Below are 25,008 nucleotides of genomic sequence, written 5' to 3'. Positions count from 1 at the left end.
CTGGGCTGAAAACAGAAATCTGTGAGAACCTGTCTAAACTCAGGTCCCCTGGCCAACGGGGTGAGATGGAGACTCAGTTTTCTGTGCAGCATGTTTGGTTGGGAACATCCCCAGAATGAAGGCCCATTGGCACTCGAGGTCAAGAGGATTGAGCAGAGGGAGATTAACAGCTCTGGAACTGGAAGGACTCTTCAGAGTGGTCCTACTCCAGGACCAGAGTAGTCCTTGATGCCTCACAAGGACACGTTGATGAACAAGGGCTGCATGGGGAAAGAGACAGGGTCGAGGACACCGTGGCTAAGACCAGAGACAACTCCTAGAGGCAACGCATTGGAGCCCTGTTAGCTCCCTCCATGCTAACAAATGGGCTGCGCAAGGCTCCACCCATCCTGCAGCAGGATGAGGATCAATCTAACAATCCACGGCACCCCAGAGGTCCAGTCTCCCACCACAGCCATCTCCCCCATCTCTCCTCATTAGCTCTCTGTGAATGCACTTGCTGTGGGTGCCGACTTGTGTTGGAGTCTGGTTATAGACTCAGGCATCCCTGTGAGGTGATTTCTCCTTGGCTTTTGAAAGTTATTTTGTTTAAAGTATGCTTGGCTCATGAAACTTCCTTTCTTGTTTTAATATTTTGCTTATTTTTATTTTATTGGATACAGGCAGAGGGAAATCAAGAGGGAAGGGGTCAAGAAAGAAGGAAAAGAGGGAGTCAGGCAGTAGCGCAGTGGGTTAAGCACAGATGGTGCAAAGCACAAGGACCTGCATAAGGATCCTGGTTCGAGCCCCCGGCTCCCCACCTGCAGGGGAGTTGCTTCACAAGCAGTGAAGTAGGCCTGCAGGTGTCTATCTTTCTCTCCCACGTCTCTGTCTTCCCCTCCTCTCCATTTTTCTGTGTCCTATCCAACAACAACGGCATCAATAATAACTACAACAATAAAACAACAAGGGCAACAAAAGGAAATAAATAAATAAATATTTTTTAAAGAGAAAGAGGGAAAGAGAAAGAGAGACACCTGCAGCGCTGTTTCACGGCTCCTGAAGCTTCCTCCTGCAGGTGCTTTTACCTGGATCCTTGCAAGTGGCAACATGTGAGCTCAGCCAGGTGTGCCACAGCTCGGCTCCTCCTTTGCTTTCTCAAGGTCCCTGCAGGTTTCTGTAACTCTGGACCAACTTTCACTTTTTGCTTGGGCAAGGGTTTCTCTATTTGGCCAGCAGAGCCAAATCGAGACCCACCCCACCCCATCCCACCAAAGGAGCTGATTTGTAGAGTGTTACTCTCTGTTTTCTTTAATGACACAAGGGAACCTCGTTGGCCTGTTGGCTTGAAGGTAGTATTTTCCTAGTCCTCATTCAGGGACAAACTAGCAACTTCTGGTTCCTGCATTTTGACTGAAAAAGCTAAGTCTCGGCATTCCAGTGTATGAAGGGGTCTGGAGTCTTGATTCTGCCCAATGGCATTAATATTCCACTTAACTCTGTGAAGACATCTGACATGGTGGCTGCTCTGTATTTTGGACTGTGGTTGTGAGCTTGTGCACCTGTTTCTCGGTTGAGCTCCTGGAGGACAAGGCCTAAGTGAGTGAACTTCTTCTCAAGGCTTCTCAGAGGGCCTTGGGCAAAGATGTTCCCACTGGGCTTATCATTTCCTCAAGATGTATGGAGTCTGGGGCAGCAGGCAGGAGTGCATCTGGCATAATATATGTGTTACAATGCTCAAGGACCCAGGTTCAAGCCCCTGGTCCCAGCTGTAGGAAGATAGCTTCATGAGTGGTAGAAAAGTGCTACAGGTCTCTCTCCCTCTCTCCCCCTTCACTCTGGATCTCTGTCTCTGTGTGTGTGTGTGTGTGTGTGTGTGTGTGTGTGTGTGTGTGTGTGTGTGTGAAAGTAGTTTTTAGAAAAGAATACAAATATCTATTTTTTAATTTATGGAGCTGGGACTTTGAGCAAGGGCCTTTCTTTCTTCTCCTTGTTTTCTCCCTGTGAGCAGACTGGGGTTGGGGATGGTGGTGAAGAACAGTACTGCACAGTAATACCCCATTTTATTTCTTGCTCTTTTAACACCAAGGTTTTAAAAAAAATGAAGAAACAGACCTCATGAAGAGGGGGCTGACTCCAGGGGAGCAAACCCCATGTTGCCGTCAAGTCTCACATTCTGCTACCTCAGCTTCACAGGCAGAGACAGAAAAAGCAGTGGGGAAACTTGTTTCACATTTACCTCAGGTTTTTTCTTTCTTTCTCTTTCATTTCCTCTGAAATGAATCTGAACTGTGCCCAGGGTCTTTACACTCTGCAGGAGCTAATCCCCCACTGGAAGCTTGGGGGTACCTCATTCCTTCTTGTGGATGCAGTCTGTCAACACGGCCTTGCTTGGGGCGCTGGGGAGAAGGTAACGGTGGATGGACCGATAGACAGAGGCCCTCTCTCACAGGAGCTCTATTACACTGATGATTGTGGCTTTCTAAAAGAAAATAACCCAGGGATTGCTTCCAGAACCCAGAGGCCCATGTGAGACACTGTCTACTCCAGGAGGTGAGGAGGCCTTGCATGGCTTGTCCCACCCGTGAAGGGATAGGAGGAGGGGTATTAAGGGGGAACACAGATTCAGGCCACAGGGTGAGGGGGGCAGTTACTGAAGGCTGAACTCATCACACACACTCACTAGGAAGTGTGTACTTTGCCTGTTGAAAGGACCATGGGAAGAAAATGATATTTTTCTAAGTGAAAGTACTTAATAAGTATCCCTGACTGAGTGAAATCATATTTCATTTTCCTTCAGTGCCTTGGTCCACATATCGATTTCACTCACAAAGAAAAAAATCTTGATGAAATATTTAATCCCTCCCATGAAGGGCAACAACAACAACAAAATTCTCCATATTTATCCAGTGAGTCTTCATTTATTGCTGACTGTAGCCCAGCATTAGAAAACTGCTTTGTAGAAGGAGGCATTTTGTCAGGTAAGACTCTGATCTGGAGAAGCTAGTTTTTTTGTTTGTTTGTTTTTGCTTTGTTTTGTCTTAAGGTATCTACTTTATTTTGTAGCTGGAGCTCAGTTGCATCAAAAGTGTCTGAGCATTGCTAATCCAATTGAGATGATGTAAATTACCTCAGGCTGCGGAAGGCCATCTGCTAAATTATCTGTCTGTGCCCTTTCCCACACTTGGGCTTTTAAATCACACCGAGAATTTTTTTTCCGTGCAGAACGAGGCCCCCTCATTAAGAGCCTCCCCAGGTTTTTCAGTGAATCATGTGGAATGAGAATCCATCTTAGAGTTAAGACTAGTTAAGTCGTATATCTCCTCCCCTGCTATCTGATGAAGCTTTCTGCTAGGTTCTTGGGTGGCCAATCACATGACAGATATACGACTTTGAGACAGGAAGGGAAATAAAATTCCTGCAGTCCCCTCTGGGAGCAGGGGAAGATGTCACTGTTGAGGATTTTAGTCAATGACTTAATTCCCTTCAACTTGCCTTGATCCTTATGAGTTCTGAACTCAGCCCCATAGAGCAGCTTAGTTTTTTCTCTCAGAATCCATAGTACTTCAAGCTGCCGTGGCTTTGTAAATTTCCTTCCAAGGATTTAAAGTTCTAAATGCACTGGCAAGATAGATTCAGTTGCTGTATCAGCAACCTCAAGAGTGTTTCATATAGGCCGGGAGCTGGCACGGTGGATAAAAAGTGTTGAATTCTCCAGTGTGATGTCCGAGTTTGATCTCCAACATCGCAAAGTTCCTTGTCCTCTCTTTTGTGTTAATAAATAAGTAAATCTTTAAATGAAGAATGCTTTGCACAGCTTGTACAGCTGGGGAAAAAGCTGTTTAAAAGCACAATATGCGCAAAGTGCAAGGACAGGATCCCGGTTCAAGCCCCCGGCTTCCCACCTGCAGGGCAGTCGCTTCACAGGCAGTGAAGCAGGTCTGCAGGTGTCTTTCTTTCTCTCCCCCTCTCTGTCTTCCCCTCCTCTCTCCATTACTCTCTGTCCTATCCAACAACAATGACATCAACAACAACAATAATAACCACAACAAGACTACAACGACAAGGGAAATGAAAGGGGGGGAAATGGCCTCCAGGAGCAGTGGATTCATGGTGCAGGCACTGAGCCTCAGCAATAACCCTGGAGGCAAAAAAAAAAAAAAAAAAAGCACAATATATGGTGTTTCCAGAAAGTACTTTTTTTTAATGGCACTATGGTCCTGGACTTAAACACTCATTGTAAAATGGCTGTGGAGGTGCACAAGACCTCCAAATCCTCCAGGCCAGCTCTGAACTTCTCTAAAGCAGGCAATGACACCTTGAGTTGAAAGCATGTAGTGGATCTGTGGCTTCTACCCAGAGATCCACATGCAGGATGAATGGCCACCATACCCTTCCATTTCCTCTGACCAGAGCCTTGCAGTCATGCTCAACTCCTTTTTTCTCTCATGCACCAATGCGGCCAACAAATGCCACTATCTGTACTTTCAAAATAAGTTCAGAATACAATCACTTCTCACTACCTCCACTGCTCCAAACCACCACTTCCTGGTCCCCTAGTTTCCAGCAAGAGCATCTAACTGGGTTCCCTGCTCCATGTTCAGCCCTGAAGTCTAGCTACCACTCGGTAGTCTGCTGCTTCATCCAGATCCTATCACCCTTTCATTCAAAGTCCTGCAATAGCTCCTATGCCTTGTTTACATAGGGAAAAAAAAAAACTGGGGCCTCTAGGCCCCATAAGATCATTGTTCTCCCTTCCAGATCTAAGTTAACTCCTCACCTAATTCATTTCAAAGCCCCTAATCTAGCCTCTGTGATGCTCTTGAAATAGGCCAAGAATGTCCCTAGGATCTTGGGCCCTTTATATAATATAGTTCCATATAGCCTGGAACACTCTTCTCCCAAAAGACACAAGACTTGTTTCTTCACTTCATTAAGTCTTTGTAAACTCCTGGAACTGCTTAGTCCTTCTCTGCATTGTCACCCTCCCACCCCCACTCCCGTCACCTCCAGGGCTAGCGCTGGAGCTGGATGCCAGCACTACAAATCTACTGCTCCTGGCAGCCATTTTTTTCCTTTTTTTTTTTTTTTCTCTCTCTTCTATTTTATTCCATAGGACAGAGAGCAACTGGGGAGGGGGCAGAGAAGACAAGAGAAAGACAGACACCTAGACACCTGCAGACCTGCTTCACCACTTGAGACGTGTCCCAGCTGCAAGTGGGGAGGAAGGGGCTTGAACCCTGGTCCTTGCACAGGTGCTTTCACATAGTACTATGTGCCCTTAACTGGTGTGTCACTGCCCGGCCCCCTGCATTGTTTTCTCTACAATATTTAACACAGCCTGACAAACAACTCATTTATTCTGGGCCAATTTGTCTCCCTTCACTTAAATGTTAAGTCCCGGGAGGAAGAGAACTCTTCATTATTTTGCTCCCAGCTGCATCTGTAGCACTGAGTAAACTGGGCCATAGGAGGTATCCAATAGACACCAGAGCAGTGAGTAAATGACTATTTGGACTATGTACCATGTCGTTTAAAACTCTAGGCTTTGAGGTGTTTATTCCCGGACATACCTCCATCACATCTTGTGAGTCAGTCTTGGGTTATAGGTTATACTAAAGGAGGAGACAGGAGGCATTATAGGATTTCTGGGGTCCCTTTGGATGCACCTCCATACTTTACAAGGTGAGGCTGTATCAACAGCGCTGGGCAGACAGACTCATCTCAGCTGACTGGGATTGGGCTCTAGGGGGTGACACTGGTGTCCAGATCTGGATCGAGTTTGGGGGCATGTGGAATAAAGCATATGTCCTCCAGATGCATACCACTCACACACACCACACAATTACGCCGAGCACAGATTCTCTCCTACGGAAACAGAAACTTAGAGAAGAAGCTCTGCAGAGAAGAACAATGGGAAGTAAGAGGGAGATACTACATGTCATATATATATATATATGTATATACATACATACGTCTATGTATTTTTCAAAGCCAGTTTGGAGTTAGTGTAGCAAAGGAATGCTAATAGTAATATATATTTTTAAGTTTCATTTTTTTTTTACACAGAAAGTAGAGACAATAAAAGGATGAATATGGGATGATCTCATTCAGAGACAGAAGTTGAAAAACAAGATCAGAAAGGAAAACACTAAGCGGAACTTGGACTGGAGTTGGTGTATTGCACCAAAGTAAAAGACTCTGGGGTGGGCTGGGGTGGGGTTCGGGGGTTCGGGTCCTGGAACATGATGGCAGAGGACCTAGTGGGGGTTGTATTGTTATGTGGAAATGTTACACATGTACAAACTATTTATTTTACCGTTGACTGTAAACCATTAATTCCCCCAATAAAGTTTTTTTTTTTAAAAAGAAAGAAAATAGAGATAAGATGAAAAGGAAATACCTGATCATCATTTTGATTGGTAATATAAGCGTGTGTGTGTGTGTGTGTGTGTGTGTGTGTGTGCGCGCGCGTGTGTGTGTGTGTGACAGAGAGAGAGAGAGAGAGAGAGAGAGAGGGAGAGAGGTTGTATAGAAGGATGAAGAGGGAGGAAATGAAAGTACATAAGGAAAAAGCAAAATAACACTTTTCTTCAAAGCGAGGTCTCATTTTTTTTCAAAAAGAAGTTTCTTAACTTACAGTTTGTGTTTATTCTGCTATTGTACAATAATACCTAGTTATCAGTGCACACACCTGGCCATTAGGCAGTCAGTAACAAGGAAAGACAGCATGAGTAAAATCAGCATTTCTCACTGAAGCACCTGACATCACCTAATTCTGCTGCAAATACTGTAAATTAAGTACTGAAAACACAATATTTTCCAAATAACAGAAAACAAAAGCACAAAGCTTAAGTAAAAAATTGCTGCATGTTCACATTTGCCTAGAAGTTAGGTTTTTTTTTTTTTAAGCACGATGACTGCCATGTTAATATATAGACAAGGAAACTACACAGCTCATTTTATACTAAGTAACTGAGAGAGGCAAACCCCACAGCTATGCTTGCAGTGTCTGCTGCTATTTCTCATGACCGGCAAGGGTGGTTAGATGCCTGATTAAGGGTGCAGCTCTCATTTCACCTGTGCACACAGTGTGTCTCCAGCAGCACTGCCCCTCCCTTTGTAGCAGAAGTTCCAGCTTACGCTGCGCTGTTGTCCCTACTCGAGGGCAAACAGAACTAGGCACATAGTAGCTGCTCAGGAAAAAACCTGTTGTCGGACTGCCAGACAACAGTGAAAAACAATGGCAAAGGTTGGAAATGGAAATGGAAAGCAAACCAGGGAGGACTGCGCTGTACAGACAAAAGGCACAAAAGGAGTAGGAAATGATGGGATAGACACAGGCATCACAGAGCAGGACTTGTAAGCAATACTCTTGGGGACAAGTTAGCAGTGGTGACATTGGAATTTTGTGAATTCAGAGCTAAAAGTAAATTCTTACAGTTTTCATCCTGGGCAATGCACTGTAAGGGGATCCCAAAGAAAGACGTATAGCTGTCATTGTACCACACCAGAAGCTCGGTACCCCTGGGAATATCTATACAGGCTCGGTAGAATATATTCGACCTAGTCAAAACAAAAGAAAAACCCAGCTTAGTCACAGGTAGGATGCATGTGTCCCCCACGTCCCCATCCCCACCCCCAACCACATTTTTATTACCCTGGAAAAGTTTAGCCCAGTTCCATATGCACGGTCTGTCTGTTATGAAGTCTGCGCCCACCTCACCGTTCCCAGCAACCAATTAGCGTCTGTATTCCAGTATGATAAACAGTTTACATTGTATCTTCCCATTGTATCTCCACAGAAAGCCTTGGTTGAAGGCAGATATTTGGCCCGGGACATAGCAGGAAGGAAGAATCCATTTAAAAAGAAAAAAAAAAGAAAAGAAAAGAAAAGAAAAGAAAAAGAAAAAAAACCCATTCCATCTACACTAATGAGAAAATTCTCTCTCTTGGCAAATTGCAGACACTGCTGCCTCCACCTCATATATAAATTAGTGCCATCGATTCCTTATTTGAAGAAATGCATTACTCATTTTCTTCCAGCTTGGCATTTGGGTGTTTCTAGCTTTGTGATAAAGTCACAAGCAGCTTTGTGATATGAGCACCTGGAGAAATAAAAGTCCTCCACGTTGCCTTCCTTCTACAAGCTGATATGGAGGGGGAAAACCTTCAGATATGAAACAGATGGAAATTCAATAAGTACAAGAGAGCACTTTACTCTAGCTCAAAGATCATACCCTGAAATGATGGAGTGGAGGTAACAGGAGATGAATGTTTGTTTGTTTGTTTTTATAGCAGTTTTGGGTACTGTAAACAAACAGTCACAGATTAAGAGAGAGACAGAAGCAGAGAGAGAGAGAGAGAAGGGAGGGAACGCACAACTGGTTTTCTCAATGAAGAATTACTACATATATTCCCCTCAAGTTCAAGATAAAAGTGTTTAGGGTTGGTGGGCCTTAAATTTCTCCCTTCTGTGAGGAATTGGCTGTAGCAGGGCAATTTGTTCCTTGTATAACACTGCAGACAGAAGGCGAATCTTTCACCACATTTTTCATGGCAGTGAGATATGCACTTGTCAACATATTTTGTCACCACAAAGTGGCTCTTGGCAATAGGATCATAAAGATCAATAAAAAAGTGCAGATTCTCAATATTTTACTTGCAGCTGCAAAAATTTCATTTATCTTGTTATTTTCCTCACTTGCTGCCATTCTGTCTCACGAGGGCACTGCTAGCTAAGCAGAATGTTTTTTTTTTTCCTCCAACATTCTATGAATATCTGACAAAAACTCCAGCCAGTTGTCCAGACCTTGCTACCCTTCCTCCCTCTGCAACTCCAAGGGCTGTGCATTTTATTAATTCTTTCCACTGCTATATATACGAAAGGGAAAACAATCAAAATGGGAGCTGAGCTATAAATCACTGGCATCTCCTAAGTTGAGAAAAATTGAGTCTACTTTGTACTTCACCCTTGTAACATTTCATCTCTCGGTTTGGCTTCCATTAATGTAAACACAGCGCCCGGCAAATGAATGTGCTAAACCCCAATGACACACTTTGCCGCTGAAAGAGCAGAACTGTTTTCGAGCGATGGGTGGTCTTCTGGGGCACAGAGTAGGACGGAAGGGGGCTGTGTGTAAGCGTACACCGTTCCTTACAAGCAGGCAGGGCTTCCAAAACTCGCAGAAATCTCTGCATGTTCAAGCACATCAAAGGGATTTTTCCCTTTTCAGATAATATTTCCTTTGCTGACATATATTTAGTATTGTGGTTGGATGACTCATAAAGATAGCTTCGTGGCGTCCCAACGCAGTTGAAGCAGAACACATGCCAACAAACATTATTGTCAGCCTCAAAATAAAAACAAAACGTTCAGCTAAGGGTCAATCAATCAAGGGCGCTTTGAAGAAAATTCCATTTAGATATTACAAATCATAACAGAATGAATCTAAACCAGCTGACTCTCTGCGAAGAGGACATTTCATGTACAATAAAAATTAGGCTGGCTCTTCAGGGTCCAACTTTTCTATTTTCTTACGCTTGGACGTGGTCGCTGGTGATCGATGCCAGTTTTTTAAATTGTGTTTTTGTAGCTCGTTTTATAAAGATCTGAAGTAATCTAAAACAGATTGGCAGAGAGGACCTGAGGTTTAAGCATCCCCATGAAAGGGGAGCTATGAAGCCTGTTTGATATTGAGAGAGAGGTGATGGCTCATTCATGCCCACCACCTCTGACAAGTGGCTCATTTTCCCCAAGTTCAGGATCCTCCTCAAAAGCTCCCTGGGAAAGGAAAGGGATGGGAATAAGGGATATTGGGTCCTGGTATATGATGGGACAGGGAAACCCTGGTTGGGGGAGGGATTATCTTACAAACACCTAGACACCTCTCATGGGGGAGATGAGGAGTTCTACAATAACTATACTGTAAACTATTATCCCCCATAAAGTTTAAGAAAAACAAAACAAAATGGCAAAAGAAACCTAACAAAAGTAATATATATCTTAATGCTGAAAAAAATTAAAAATACAAAAAATTGGGGGGAGGAAAAGAGAAAAAGAAAAGAAATGGAGAAAGACAAAAGATAGAAAGAAAGCTAATTAGTTGCTCCCTGAGTGTTCTTTTTTAGGTTTGGTTAAACTCTTTTGCGGAGGGAACCAGCAAAAATCTACTCATTTTCAACCTCCAATTTGCATAAAAATTTCACAACAGAAATGCAAGCTACAATAAAGGTGATTGAAGCCCGAAACCGGTAGAGTAACCACGCACTGTCACGCACGATTTCAGTCAAGCCCCTTTTTAATGAAATCGAACGGCAGAGGAAACCAAGGCAGTGAGTCACAAGCTGCCCAAATGCATTCCTTTTCAACTGGAGCCTTTTGGTGAGCAGGCCAGATTTCTGTGGCCTTTAACCTATAAGGGAAATAAAAACTTTGTTGTTGTTTTTTAAGGCTTCATTTCCCCCAAAAACTCAAAAGCAAAAAAAGAAAAAGAAAAGAAATAAAAAAATAAAAAGAAAAGAAAAAAGGGGGGTAGGAAAATAAATAGCCCTAGGCAAGGTTCCAAGTGGCCTAGCACAGGGCCTTCTGCTTTGATGTGTCTGTGGAGCCTAATAAAGCTAAACAGTTGCTTCTGATTCTAAAGAGAACATGGTTGTTTATAACTGAGGTCATATATTTATGTGGCACATGTTTTCGAGGGATTCTGTGGAGAGAAGGCTTGGTGGTAGGGCTTTGCTGCTCTCGGATCTGTGTCTGCCCTCTCCATTATGGCCTCCCACGGGAACTTGTGACCGACAGGTGCATGGGGCTGAAGTGTATGGTGTCTGAGAGAGAAACGTCGCTCTCCAGCTACCCAGAGACCACCCTGCAAGACTTCGAAACACAACAATGACCTTCCTTTGGGCTTTGCCCAAGTATCCTGAGAAACCAGGGGCTTCTTTGTGTCCTGGCATCACCCAATCACTGGAGACATCTTCTGTACAGTCCCAGGGTCGAAGTCTGGCACTTTTCACGTGATCAGAAGAAGCTGCTCTGGCTTGACTGCCACTGCTGAACTGAAGGGCTATGGAAAAGTAGCCTGAGGAGGGTTCAGAGTTCTGGGTTTCCCATGTCTGTGAGCACATGAAACTATTCTATCTTTAAGCGGGAGGGCTCCCCACCTGCAGGGGAGACGCTTCACAGGCAGTGAAGCAGGTCTGCAGGTGTCTTTCTCTCCCCCTCTCTGTCTTCCCCTCCTCTCTCTGTTTCTCTCTGTCCTATCCCACAACAATGACAACAAGAACAACAGTAGTAACCACAACAACGATAAAACAACAAGGGCAACAAAAGGGAAAAAAATAGCCTTCAGGAGCAATGGATTCGTGGTGCAGTTAGCAAGCCCCAGCAATAACCCTGGAGGCAAAAAAAAAAAAAAGAGGGAGGGCCTGTAGGGGACCTGGGGATGAAACGCTTTTTCTTTTCATGTGTGTGCACCACATCTGGGGTGTGTGTGTCCATGCACACACACATGCCCATGCATTGTTCCACAGAATCTTTTTTTATTCCCACGACAGATGTTACTGGGGCTTAGTGCCTATACAATGAATCCACCACTCCTGGCAGATACTTTTTTTTTTTTCCTTTATGTGATAGGACAGAGAGAAGTTGAGAGGTGAGGAGAAGACAGAAAGGGAGAGTGAAAGATAGATACCTACAGACCTGCTTCACAGCTTGTGAAGCTTTCCTCCTGCAGATGGGAAGTGGGGGGCTCAAACCTGAGTCCTCGCACATAGTAAGATATGCACTTACCCAGGTGTGCCCACACATGGCCCTCTAGAGAACTTGGTTCAAAACCAGCAGGAAGCCTGAATTTGAATATGCAAGCCCAGGGACTTCCTTCCCATAAGTCATAAATCAAGACATACTTTACCTGTACTGAACTACTGTTAGATTCTGTTCTCCGCAGTGCCTTGCACATCGGATATACCTCATCCAACTCGACTTACTAGGTTCCCCACCATCAATAAAGTGCTGTAGTGTCCCATCTTGGTCATATATCTAGAGAAGAGGTCAGAAGGTCAAGTGGTTAGAACGAATCATCAGCAATCATTCTCCCTGCTTCTCTGGGTGCCTTCGCGTGTTGGGTGGTGGTAATTTACGCTCCCTACCCCATCCCTGAAGTTGGCTTAGGCTTATAGATCTTCAAGGAAACTCAACGGGAATGACAGGAGAAGACTGTTTTTGGTGATGCAAGTCGATTATGTCTTTTCTTATCGCGCCAATCTTCTCGGTATTAGACATTTGTTATGCTATCTCAAGGATGTGAGTGACCATGTTTCCCAAAGAATTCTTAAGCTAGTTTGATAGGCTGCTCCTAAGTAATGAGCTGCCCAGTAAACAAAGCCAGCTGCAGGGAGAGGCCTGGCTGACAGGACTGGGACACAGAGGTGACCCAGCCTCAAAGATGCTCCTGAGTGAAGCATTTGGGGGCAGCAAGCTGGTGGCACTAAGATGGCAAAGAGCTGGGGTGGGGGGTGGGTTCTGACCAGGAGGGAATAAGTATGCTCTTACCCCCCCCCCACCCCCTGAAGCTGTAGGACCTTCAGCTGTCAGGACCTGAAATTACTAGCTGAAGCATCATCAAAAAAGTGGGACTTTTGGGCATGGGTGGTGGCACATCTAGTTGGTGCATGTTACAATGCACAAGGATCTGAGTTCGAGACCCCACCCCCACCTGCAGAGGGAAAGCTTCGCAAGTGGTAGAACAGTGCTGCAGGTGTGTCTCTGTCTCTCTCGCTCTCTATCTCCCCATTCCTCTCAATTTCTGCTGGTCTCTATCCAATAAATAAAAAGTGGGACTTTGGGGGGTCGGGTGGTAGTGCAGTGGGTGAAACGAACATGGCACAAAGCGCAATGACCGGAGCAAGGATCCTGGTTCAAGCCCCCAGCTTCCCACCTGCAAGGGGGTCACTTCACAGGCATTGAAGCAGGCCTGCAGGTGTCTTTTTCTCCCCTCTGTCTTCCCCTCATCTCTAGATTTCTCTCTGTCCTATCCAACAACCGCAGCAATAAAAACAACAACGATAAACAAGGGCAACAAAAGGAGAAAACGGCCTCCAGGAGCAGTGGATTCAAGTGCAGGCACCCAGCCCCAGTGATAACCCTGGCGGCAAAAAAAAAAAAAAAAAAAAAAAAAGTGGGACTTTCAAAAAGAGGAAGTTCTTTTTTTAAATTTTTTTATTGGGGGGATTAGTGGTTTACAATTGACAGTATAACATTTCCCATTTTTCCACATAACATTATAACTCCCACTAGGTCCTCCTCTGCCATCATGTTCCAGAACCTGAACCCCCCACCCACCCACCCCCACCAGAGTGTTTTATTTTGGTGCAATACACCAAAACAAAAGGGGAAGTTTTAAAAAATATGTCAGCCTCCCTATAAATTTAACTGAGGCTCCTCTAATAATGATTGCCTGAGGTCACAGCCAGCATTTTTTTTTTTCAAGAGAGCCTTCAAGGGAATGGAATCTGTTTCAGCTGGTGAGTGACAGAACAAAAAGCGTAATGGCAGACAAGCAGCCAGCCTGGCCCTGGGCACCCTGGAGCATGTGGCAACTAGGGGAGGATAGATCAGTGGTGGCATCTACACAGCAATGTGATGTGGGAGGGTCTTCCCTAATTCTAGGAGCATCCAGAAAGCAAGGGGGACAGCTGTCAGAAGGACCCTGCTTGGGCCAAAGTTTTCTCAAATAGAATCAGCAGTGAGGTCCAAGTAGTGGCCAAGGAGTTCCTCAGAATATGCTGAGCAGCTTGCTGACTTCTGTTTCTACTCCACCTTTCCAAATAGCCATGGAGATTAAGGCTTCCTTAGGTACATCTTGATCTTACAAGTCGTATGGTCACCAGTATTAATGTAGTTCACTATTTCTACTATGGTGGGGGATGGGACAAAGGGCTTAGTAGTAATTACAATTTATTATTAGTGACTTAACATTGATTTATAAAATTCCAAGATAACAAGGTACAATTCCAGATCATTTTCACTGCCAGAGTTCTGCATCCTCATCCCCTCCACTGGAAACTGCAGTGGTTCTCACAAGGTCACAGATATGGTTTGACTATTATGTCTTTCTTTCTCTCTCTCTCTCTCTCTATATATATATATATATATAGACTCTATATATATATATAGATATCCTATATAGACAGATAGATAGATAGATCCTATATATATAGATATAGACATCCTATATAGACAGATAGACAGATAGATAGATATAGATATCCTATATAGATATATAGATTCTATATATATAGATCCTATAGATAGATAGATAGATAGATAGATATAGATATCCTATATAGACAGATAGATAGACAGATAGATCCTATATATAGATCCTATATACATAGATAGATATAGATATCCTATATAGACAGATAGATAGACAGATAGATCCTATATATAGATCCTATATATATAGATAGATATAGATATCCTATATAGACAGATATATAGATCCTATATATAGATAGATAGATATAGATATCCTATATAGATAGATAGACAGATAGATAGATCCTATATATATAGATCCTATATATATATAGATAGATAGATATAGATATCCTATATAGATAGATTCTATATATATATAGATCCTATATATATATATATAGATAGATAGATAGATATAGATATCCTATATAGACAGATAGATAGATCCTATATATATATAGATAGATGGAGATATCCTATATAGATAGATAGATAGACAGATAGATATATCCTATATATATAGATCCTATATATATATAGATAGATAGAGATATCCTATATAGATAGATAGACAGATAGATAGATAGATCCTATATATATAGATCCTATATATATATAGATATAGATATCCTATATAGATAGATAGATAGATCCTATGTATATAGATCCTATATATATAGATAGATATAGATATCCTATATAGATATATAGATAGATCCTATATATATAGATCCTATATATATAGATAGATATAGATATCCTATATAGACAGATAGATAGATCCTATATAGATAGATAGAGATATCCTATATAGATAGACAGACAGACAGATCCTATATATATAGATCCTATATATATAGATAGATAGATATAGATATCCTATATAGATAGACAGACAGACAGACAGATAGACAGACAGACAGACAGACAGACATAGATATATATCCCATTTTTCTATGGACCTACTTTCCCTTCCTTTCTAAATAACAGGTTTGTTTTTTTTTTAATTACTAGTCGCGGAAGGTGGGAAGGAGCTGGCTTTTCTTGAACTCATTTCTCTCCACTCCCAACCTTTCCATTAACCCCCACAAATAAAAGACAGACCTGCATCCAACAAAACCAGTTGTGGGAGAGGTTATGTCTGGTCAGCATGTCAAAGTGGTTACAGCTGATAGCTGGTGTAAGCTGAAGAGCTGAAGTTTCCTGAATTACAATACATCTGAGACTAGTGGCTTCTTGAAATTCCCAGTTTGGGGGGTGATGGAAAAGAGTAAAAAAAAAAAAAAAAATCTCGAGATCTGCCACTTGAGCAAGGTAATGACAGACATCTAGTTAGGTTCTATCATGTTATTTAGTGGTGATGGTGTTATTGCTCCAGGAAACAAGTTCAAAGATTCAGTTCCAAGTCTACTCTTGGCAGTCTCGGTGACACTCAACAAAGCCATCAAGCTTATCTGGTTCTAAAATGTCACTGTTTATGACGATCAGTCCTCTTTCTTGTATTTCTCCCGTGAATAAGCCTGCCATGAAGGCCACTGTCAAAAATAACTGTGAAGCATTTTGAGAAGTTCAATCCTCCTCTGTGCCTCCAGGCTCATCTATGGCAAGTGACACTCTAACGTGTATGTGCCACGGAGCTGAAGGCGAGCAGATATGAACACTGGTCACTGAACACTGGCCAGTCAGTCTTAAAATTAAGTTCAAGCATTTCTCTCCATGTTCTTGTTACAAGGCAATCTTGTTGCAGCTAGACTCATTTTAGCTAGGTAGGCTGGAACTACAGGAATCTTAGGGTTTTTACCTGCCTGAGGAAACTGCTACTTGCCTTGAGAAGTAGATGGTTATTTGACAGGGTTTCCAAATATCACACAATACAGCACATGGCACGAGTTGGGCTTCCCTGACTGGTTAATGCTAGGGTGACACTGTTTCACAGGAAACTGTGAGGAGATTCCCAGGATCCTACTTAGCACCCATAACTGCACTCAGAGTTAAGCAAACACATTTAATTTTCATACTGCTGTCTCTACGTCTGCCCTCACAGTCCAGCTACCACCAAAGGCAGTTAATTTGTCACCGAAATACACAAATGCAACCCCCCTCCACTGTTACCAGCCTAGCAGAGTGTCCCTTCTCATCTCTTCCTTGCAATTGGGTTTGTATCATCAAAGATGTCCTTGAAGTTTAGGTGGGAAAATGTTCCACCAATGTTTTCCTCTAAGTATTTGATAATTTCTGGTCTAACATCAATGTCCTTTATCCATTTGGAGTTGATTTTTGTTTCTGGTGAGATCAAGTGGTTCAGTTTCATTCTTCTGCATGTTTCAACCCAGTTTTCCCAGCACCATTTGTTGAAGAGAGCCTCCTTCCTCCATTTAATACTTTGGGCCCCCTTATCAAAGATTAAATGTCCATAGGTGTGGGGGCCTTCTCATCTCAAGGCATACAGCAGCTGCTTATCTAATGCCTTGAAGCCCCCTTCATACTAGTCTTAAAACCACAGCCACAGAGTTATTTCAACACACAAATCTGATTATATCTGTTTCACCAAACAGCCCCCTCCCACTAAAAATAAAAGCTTCAGAAACGTCAAGTCATAACAACATATATTCACAACATGTGGGATCTCCTCAAGGGGAGTTCACCATGCTAATACTGCACAGCCCTACCGAAGCCATGTAGTGAGGCCGAAAGTGTGTCTTTTGTATTCAGATGCAGACAATCCAGAGCACTTTCGGCCTCTTAGGTTCACAGTTAACAGGTAGATCTGGGCTTGTTTTTGAGAGAAACAATGGATCAGAGAGCCTTAATGCCTATTTCTCTTCATCCCCCTAGCAGGAGAAAAATTAACGTAGGAGAACCAGGATAGCCAAGTGTGAGGGTCAAAGAAGGACAAAGACAATTCTCTGAAAAGGTGCGTTAACAGGGAACTATATGGAATTGTACCCCTGTTATCCTATAATATTGTTAATCATTATTAAATCACTAATAAAAAATTTTAAAAGGCTATAACATTATTCTCTACATTAACTCAACTTTATTTCCATTTAAGAGCTTGGTCTGAAAAGAAAATTAAAAACAAACAGTGGGTTGGGCAGTGGCACACCAGGTTACGCACACATAATACACAGTGCAGGGACGTGTGCAAGGATCCTGGTTCGAGGCCCCGGGTCCCCACCTGCAGGGGGAGGGGGTCACTTCACAAGCGCTAAAGCAAGTCTTCAGGTGTCTATCTTTCTATCTCCCTCCGTATCTCCCCCTCCTCTCTCAATTTCTCTCTGTCCTATCAAAAGGGGAGGGAACTAACCACCAGGAGCTGTGGACTCGTAGTGCCAACACCAAGACCCAGTAATAACCCTACAGAACAAACACAAAAACAAAAAAAGAATAAACAAAAAGGTTGTGTATATGTAAAAAATTCTGCATGTTACTAAACATCTATGTAGGGAATGTTTCAGTAGGTCTTTACTTGTAGTTGTAACTACAATTTCAAGTTCAGGAAGCTGTCTTAGAGGTTGCATTAACATGCACATTTGTGTGATACTAAAATGCAATTTTAAGTTACTTAGTAGATCTAAAGAAATTTAAAGTTAAGGAGATGAGTTAATGCCAAGTTCAAGGGTTAGTTTCCCCTACCTTTCAAAATATTTTTTTAAATTTATTTCTTTATTGGGGAATTAATGTTTTACATTCAACAGTAAATACAATAGTTTGTACATGCATAACATTCCCCAGTTTCCCATTTAACAATACAACCCTCACTATGTCATTTATCATCCTTCATGGACCTGTATTCTCCCCACCCACCCACCCCAGAGTCTTTTACTTGGGTGCAATACGCCAATTCCATTTCAGGTTCTACTTGTGTTTTTTTTTCTGATCTTGTTTTTCAACTTCTGCCTGAGAGTGAGATCATCCCATATTCATCCTTCTGTTTCTGACTTATTTCACTCAACATGATTTTTTCAAATTATTTTTAAACCAGCAGAAAAATACCGGAAACCATGCACAAAGTGTTTGGACAATCCCTGGAAGATTTTTGCATGTCAAAAAGAGTTTTACTTTCATTTGGTTCAAGTCAAGCGCCCACAGCACAATGGAGGCAGGTTTGATACTGTGGTATCTTTCCCCTTCTTTCTTTGCCTCACTGTCTCTAGCTCTATCTGAAAAAGCTGGTTGGGAGCAGTGAAGCTTTTGACAACTACCAAAAATGAATCATTTTTCTCAAATAGTAAAGATGAAAACAATAACAATAAAAAGGGTTAACTTGGCTCTTTAGAAAGAACACCAAGAAAAGCAAAGTTTTGCTGAAAGCTCTACTTTTTTGAATCCATAAAAATTAAAACACATTCATATTTGCTCTTTTCTTTCTAAAGAAGCCAAACGAATGACCCTTGGGAGGTAAGGGGAGACATGAAAAGAAACACACTGGTGGGAAAATGGTTAGATTCTGCAGTGGAAAACCTTCACCACTACGGGAAGTACATTTGGCATATCTGTTTTAGAAAGTTCCAGCATTACTGAAAAAAGAGTAAAGAGTATAACAGGGTAGTCACCATGGAGAACATTTTGGCTATACTCAAAGTTATCAATGCTTAAGTCATAGGGCTCTGTAATTTCACCTCTAGGCAATTCACTCCAGTGAAACTGACACGTGTGCCTAAGGAGAAAAGTTCAAGAACATTCACTGAAGCATGGTTTCTAAGTATAAATGAATCATGAGAGGTAATAGAAGTGGGGTGGAGGAGACAGCATAGTGGTTATGCAAAGAGATTCTCATGCCCGAGGCTCCAATGTCCCAGGTTCAATCACCTGCACCACCATAAACCAGAGCTAAGCAAATTTTTGGTAAAAATAAATAATAATAATAATAATATGATAAAATGAGATAATGGAAGTGTTCATCATCAGAATTGTATATTCAGTAAAATAATATGAAATTCGGGGCCCGGAAGGTGGCGCACCTGGTTGAGCACACATGTTACAATGGGCAAGGACCTGGATTTGAACCCCCCCCCACACCTGAAAGGGGAAAGCTTTGCAGGTGGTGAGGCATGTTTCAGGTGTCTCTCTGTCTCTCTCCCTCCCTATCTCCCCCTTCCCTCTTGATTTCTGGCTGTCTCTAGCCAATAAATAAAGATTTTTAAAAATTTAAAAAAATAATATGAAATTCTTAAGATGAATGAACTAGATTTAGTTGTAGTATGTGAAGTGATACAGATAAGTATTTAAAACATCATATTAAGGGGAGTCGGGCTGTAGCGCAGCGGGTTAAGCGCAGGTGGCACAAAGCACAAGGACCGGCATAAGGATCCCGGTTCGAACCCTGGCTCCCCACCTGCAGGGGAGTTGCTTCACAGGCGGTGAAGCAGGTCTGCAGGTGTCTATCTTTCTCTCCTCCTCTCTGTCTTCCCCTCCTCTCTCCATTTCTCTCTGTCCTATCCAACAACGACAACAACAATAATAACTACAACAATAAAACAACAAGGGCAACAAAAGGGAATAAATAAATAAAATAAATATTTTTTAAAAAACCATCATATTAAGAAGATCAACTGCAGAATGACGCACATATTCACATACATATAAATATTAAAAATATGTGTACTATATAATCTATAAAATAACAGCATATGCTACTAATAAACTATGCTCTCAAATGTACATTAATATATGCTGTATTTATTATACTGTATCCAAAATATAAAATATACTGTTAAGAACATTTTTACAATAGCATGTATTGAATATACTTATTGCGTTTGTTCATAGTTACATATAAGCATGGGATAATTCTGAAAGAACACCCTGGTTCATGCTAACTTCATGAGAGAGTGGCCTTGGGAAGGAAGGAATGGAAAGAAAACAAAGAGAACTAACACTCTATCAGAAGTGTTTCATGCTCATAAAAATTCTGAAGCAAATAAGGCGAAGTGCTAACACTTAATTTCCTCTTTTGGCTACCTGTATGTAAGCATGTGTATATTACACTTCATGTTTTTCTCATTTTTTCCTTCAAAAGAAAGACATGAAAAGTGTGCTGATTTTTTTTTTCATAGTTGGGTTTTTGCAGACACTGTTAACACAGAGAAGCAGCCTATCTTACCTAGGCTAAAAACTATCAATAATTCTGTGCTATCCAGCTGGGGGAAATATGTGTAATATAATCTTTAAGTTGGGGAGCTACTCTCTGCCCTGATCCCGCTTGCTAGTCCTGTTCTCAACTCTGACACCATCTTCCCAGACAGTATTTTTAGTTCACCTGCAGGTTAACTATCAAGCTCCAGCAAAAATTACTAGTCACGAGCCCCTGGAACATACTTCAAATAGACTTTATAGCTTTCATACACCCTAAAATTCCTATTCCCATATGCTCTATTCCTACTTTATGGTTCCTGTTTATTAAACATTTTGTTCCGCTTTGTATATTACTGCACTTCAGTCATCAAATTTCAAATGCTTCTGTGATTTCCTCCTGAACAAGGCAGATGACCTCACCAGTGTGTCCCAGAACCTCACCTCTCCAGAGCCCTACCCAACTAGGGAAAGACAGGAACAGCCTGGGGATATGAATCAACACCCATCTCCAAGAGGAAAAACAATTACAGAAGCCAGATCTTCTACCTTCTGCAGCCCATAAAGAAGTTTCATCCATACTCCCAGAGGGGAAGAAATGATGATCTGGGGCTCTGAACTCCAATTCCATCAGGACACAGAGAGAAGAGAGGGTAAAAGGGGGAGGGGAGGACACTCAAAAGTAATACATGTGACTTAGAAAGGAAGAGAAAATACAGACAGTTACAGAAATAATAGTCAACCCATATCTGTGACCTTGGGAGAACTACTGCAATTTCCCATGGAAGGAATGGGGACACAGAACTCCAGTGATGAGCAAGGTGTGGAATTATACCCCTATTATCTTATAATTTTGCAAATCAATATTCAATCACTAATAAACATAGTAAAGAATAAAATAATTGTAATATGTATCACTATGTTATCAGTCCCTGATTCCTTTTTGTAATTTTTGCTGTTGCTATCTTAAAACTACTGCTTTTGGTCTGTTCTTTCTCTCTTAATCTTGTATCAAAAGGAGCAGAAAGATTAGTTCAGGCAAATTCAATTCTTTCTTTAGGATTTTTCTTTTTTCAGTGCTACTGTATTTACTGAGGTGCCACACATGTGGCTAAAATAATGGTGATTATTAAATAATAATTATCACTCATTATAAGCCATGCGGGCCTTTAACTGAAAATCACCAGCAAAGGGTGTGTTCCTGTAACCTGTATCAGGAAGCACCACTCTCTCCTGTGAATTTATAATTGAAGAACAAGAGAGAAGAGATTCTATAGCACCACCCTACCACTTGTGAAGCTTCCCTTGTGAAAAGTGCTCACACGAAATTCCTTGCGAGCCCTTGAACCTGGGCCCTTGCAGTTGGTCAAGTGTGAATTTTATGTGGGTAAGCTATCCCAGCCCCCAAGAGCCTACTTAAATGAGGGCATGAGAAAAAAGACAATGCACCAGTGATATGTGTTATACCCACTGGTCATGTGGCTTCTCCAAGGCGTTTATGACTATTGCCAACATACATGAACAATAAAAGTAGTTACAGAAACAAGGGGAGCCATCAACTCTCTTGGACCCATGATACCACAATAGCAAGAAGGCAATTTTCTGGGGGCTGGGTGGTAGCGCAGTGAGTTAAGCGCCCATGGTGCAAAGTGCAAGGATCAGAATAAGGGGGGGCCGGGTGGTGGCGCACCTGGTCAAGCACACATGTTACAGTGTGCTAGGACCTGGGTTCAAGCCCCTGGTCCCCACCTGCAGAGGGAAAGTTTTACAAGTGGTGAAGCAGGACTGCAGGTGTCTCTCTGTCTCTCTACCTTTCTATCTCCCCCTTTCTTCTCAATTTCTGGCTGTTTCTATCCAAGAAAATAAAGAAAATTAAAAATAAATTTAAAAAAAAGAATAAGGATCGAGCCCCCAGAGGAGGTTGTAGGAGGGTCGCTTCACAAGTAGTGAAGCAAGTCTGAAGGTGTCTGTCTTTCACTCTATCTTCCCCTCCTCTCCTGATTTCTCTCTGTCCTGTCCAACAACAATGATGGCAATAACAACAACAATAATGGCAACAACAATGACAAACACAAGGGCAAGAAAAGGGAAAAAATAGCCTCCAGGAGCAGTGGATTTGTGGTGCAGGCACCAAGCCTCAGCAATAACCCTGGAGGCAAAAAAAAAAAAAAAAAAGAAAGAGAGGGCAATCTTCTGAGTCGCAGGGAGGTCGCAGGGATTTGTGTATACTGATGATCCTGTGCAATCTGTTTCTTTAAAGCAAGACTAATATGCAAACAGGTGGTTCTCAGGATGAATTCAGGCAACTGACCAACTCCAAAGTCCTCCCAAGTGTTTTAAGAATTAGGAAATGTTACTTAGTTTCCAATTTTTTCCTGAAAAAAAAAAAATCAAAATCCAGGTCCCAGGAGGACAGGCAGTGGTGCACCGGTTAAGCACACACAGTACTACGCACAAGGGCGGGTTCAAGGGCCCAGGCTGTTGGCCCCGCTCCCCACCTGCAGCAGGGATGCCGCACAAGTAGGGAAGCAGGTATGCCCAAGTTTCTCCCCCCCACCCCGCATTTCCTTCTCGATTTCTCTCTTTCCTGTTGAATAAAACGGGGAGGAAAAAAGTCCACAAGCTCTGGCAATAATCCACTAAAGCTGAGCAATAGGTCACCCCTTTTATTATTTTATTAATGATTCACAAAATTATAAGAAAATAGGGGTATAAGTCCAACAATTCCTACTAGCAGAGTTTTGTGCCCCCCATTCCTCTCCAGCAGAAACTGCCATAGTTCTCCTAAGGTCACAAATATAATTGGGGGAAAATATATATATATCCCATTTTTATCCACTTCTACAGCCCTGCCTTCACTTCCTTTCTTTTTAAAAATATTTTTAAATATTTATTTTTCCCTTTTGTTGCTCCTTTTTTATTGTTATAGTTACTATTGTTGTTATTGTTGTCGTTACATAGTGCAGAGAGAAATGGAGAGAGGAGGGGAAGAGAGAGAGGGAGAGAGAAAGAGAGACACCTGCAGACCTGCTTCACCGCTTGTGAAGTGACGCCCCTGCAGGTGGGGAGCTGGGACCTCCAACCAGGATCCTTAAGCCAGTCCACCTGCACTTAAGCTCAGTTTAGAGCTCTGAAAAAAAGAGAAAAAAATTAAATTTGAGGAAGACCTCAGACACCGCCTATTTCAATATGATCTGTTTATAGATAAGAAGATGACAGCTCCAAATGTTAGTAACCTTAGACAAAGAGGGAGAATAGTCAGTGTCAGTCACGCCTGTCTCCAGACCTCCTCACCCGCTTCATCTCTGAATCTGCATCCCAGAGGATGCTGGCAACTCCTTCTGGCACCTCGTGTAATCCTGCTGATACCAGAAGAGAGCCAGTGACTTGATTTTTATTTATCTTAGATATAGACAGGAGGGGGAGTTGGGCGGTAGCTCAGCGGGTTAAGCACACGTGGCGCAAAGCGCAAGGACCTGCATAAGGATCCCAGTTCAAGCCCCCGGCTCCCCACCTGCAGGAGAGTCGCTTCACCGGTGGTGAAGCAGGTCTGCAGGTATCTGTCTTTCTCTCCCTCTCTCTGTCTTCCCCTCCTCTCTCCATTTCTCTCCGTCCTAACAATGACGACAACAATAAAACAAGGGCAACAAAAGGGAATAAATATTTAATATATATATATATATATGATATATCTATACACATATATATATGATATAGACAGGAGGGCAGAGAGAGAGATAGAGAGAGAAAGACACCACAGCACTGAAGCTTCCTTCAGTGCAGTGGGGGCTGAGCTTAAGCCAGAGCTTGGCACATGACCAAGCAGCACTATCCAGGTGAGCTATTTCACTAACCCGAGAGCCCATGACTTTAAACAGAAAGGATGTGAAGTATCAAGGAAACAGTCTGTTCCTCCAGAGCCCGAGTCCTTGATTCTATGGTATGCTTTTATATGCCAAGTTATTAGGCGATTTTTAGACACAGGGTAGCGTCTCAGGCTCCCTCTTCAATGGCTCTGCACCTGAACACCAGCGTTTGTTGTGTGAGCAATGGCAGCCTACTTCCTTTTTCACAGAGTAGCTGAGGAATTTCTGCTATTCCAGCACCCAGCACGCAGGAGGAACTCTGAACACGCTCTCTGAACATTTTTGTTGTTGTTGTTGCCTCCAGGGTGGTTGCTAAGGATTGGTGCTGGCAGTAAGAGTTCACCACTCCCAGAGGCCTTTTTTTTTTCATTACTGTTTATTTATTTATTTGTATTTGATAGGACAGAGAGAAATTGAGAAGGGAGGGGGAAGATAGAGAGGGAGAAAGAAAGGTAGACTTTTGCAGACCTGCTTTTAACTACTCACTTTAACCACGAAGTGTTCCTGCTGCAGGTGGGAGTTGAAGGCTTGAACACTGGTCCTTGCACATAATACTACGCTCACTTAATTGGTGGTGTACCACCACCCAGATCCTCCAAACATGGTTTTAAAGTAATTCTTAAGGTTTTAGATTTAAGTCAAAGCATGAGAAGAAATCACTATGAAAAGCAATTTGAAATTTCATTCTAAGCACTACTAAAAAGAGGTTAAAAGAATACTTACTACATGACCCCTCCCCATCTAACTTCTTATAATCCTATGAAATATAAAGTTGAATCTCATGAGACTAAAATATACTCAAGAACTGATACAAACAAACAACAA

General features: G+C 42.3%; 1 protein-coding gene across 2 annotated transcripts in view; it reads right to left on the bottom strand.

The window, feature by feature from the left end:
• The window catches only part of PRDM6 (PR/SET domain 6), a 240,405-nt gene that overhangs the window by 133,111 nt on the left and 82,286 nt on the right, over positions 1-25,008 (bottom strand). For both annotated transcript variants that reach the window (XM_060177491.1, XM_060177493.1), the window contains 2 exons: positions 11,892-12,019; positions 7,421-7,545 (listed from right to left, as the gene is read on the bottom strand). In XM_060177491.1, coding sequence (XP_060033474.1) covers positions 7,421-7,545; positions 11,892-12,019 — 253 coding nt within the window. The remainder of the gene's footprint in view (positions 1-7,420; positions 7,546-11,891; positions 12,020-25,008) is intronic.

Source organism: Erinaceus europaeus, chromosome 2 (genome assembly GCF_950295315.1).
Source record: "Erinaceus europaeus chromosome 2, mEriEur2.1, whole genome shotgun sequence".
NCBI lineage: Eukaryota > Metazoa > Chordata > Mammalia > Eulipotyphla > Erinaceidae > Erinaceus > Erinaceus europaeus.
Note: the sequence above shows the minus strand (reverse complement) of the source record. Positions and strands in the feature narration are given on the sequence as shown.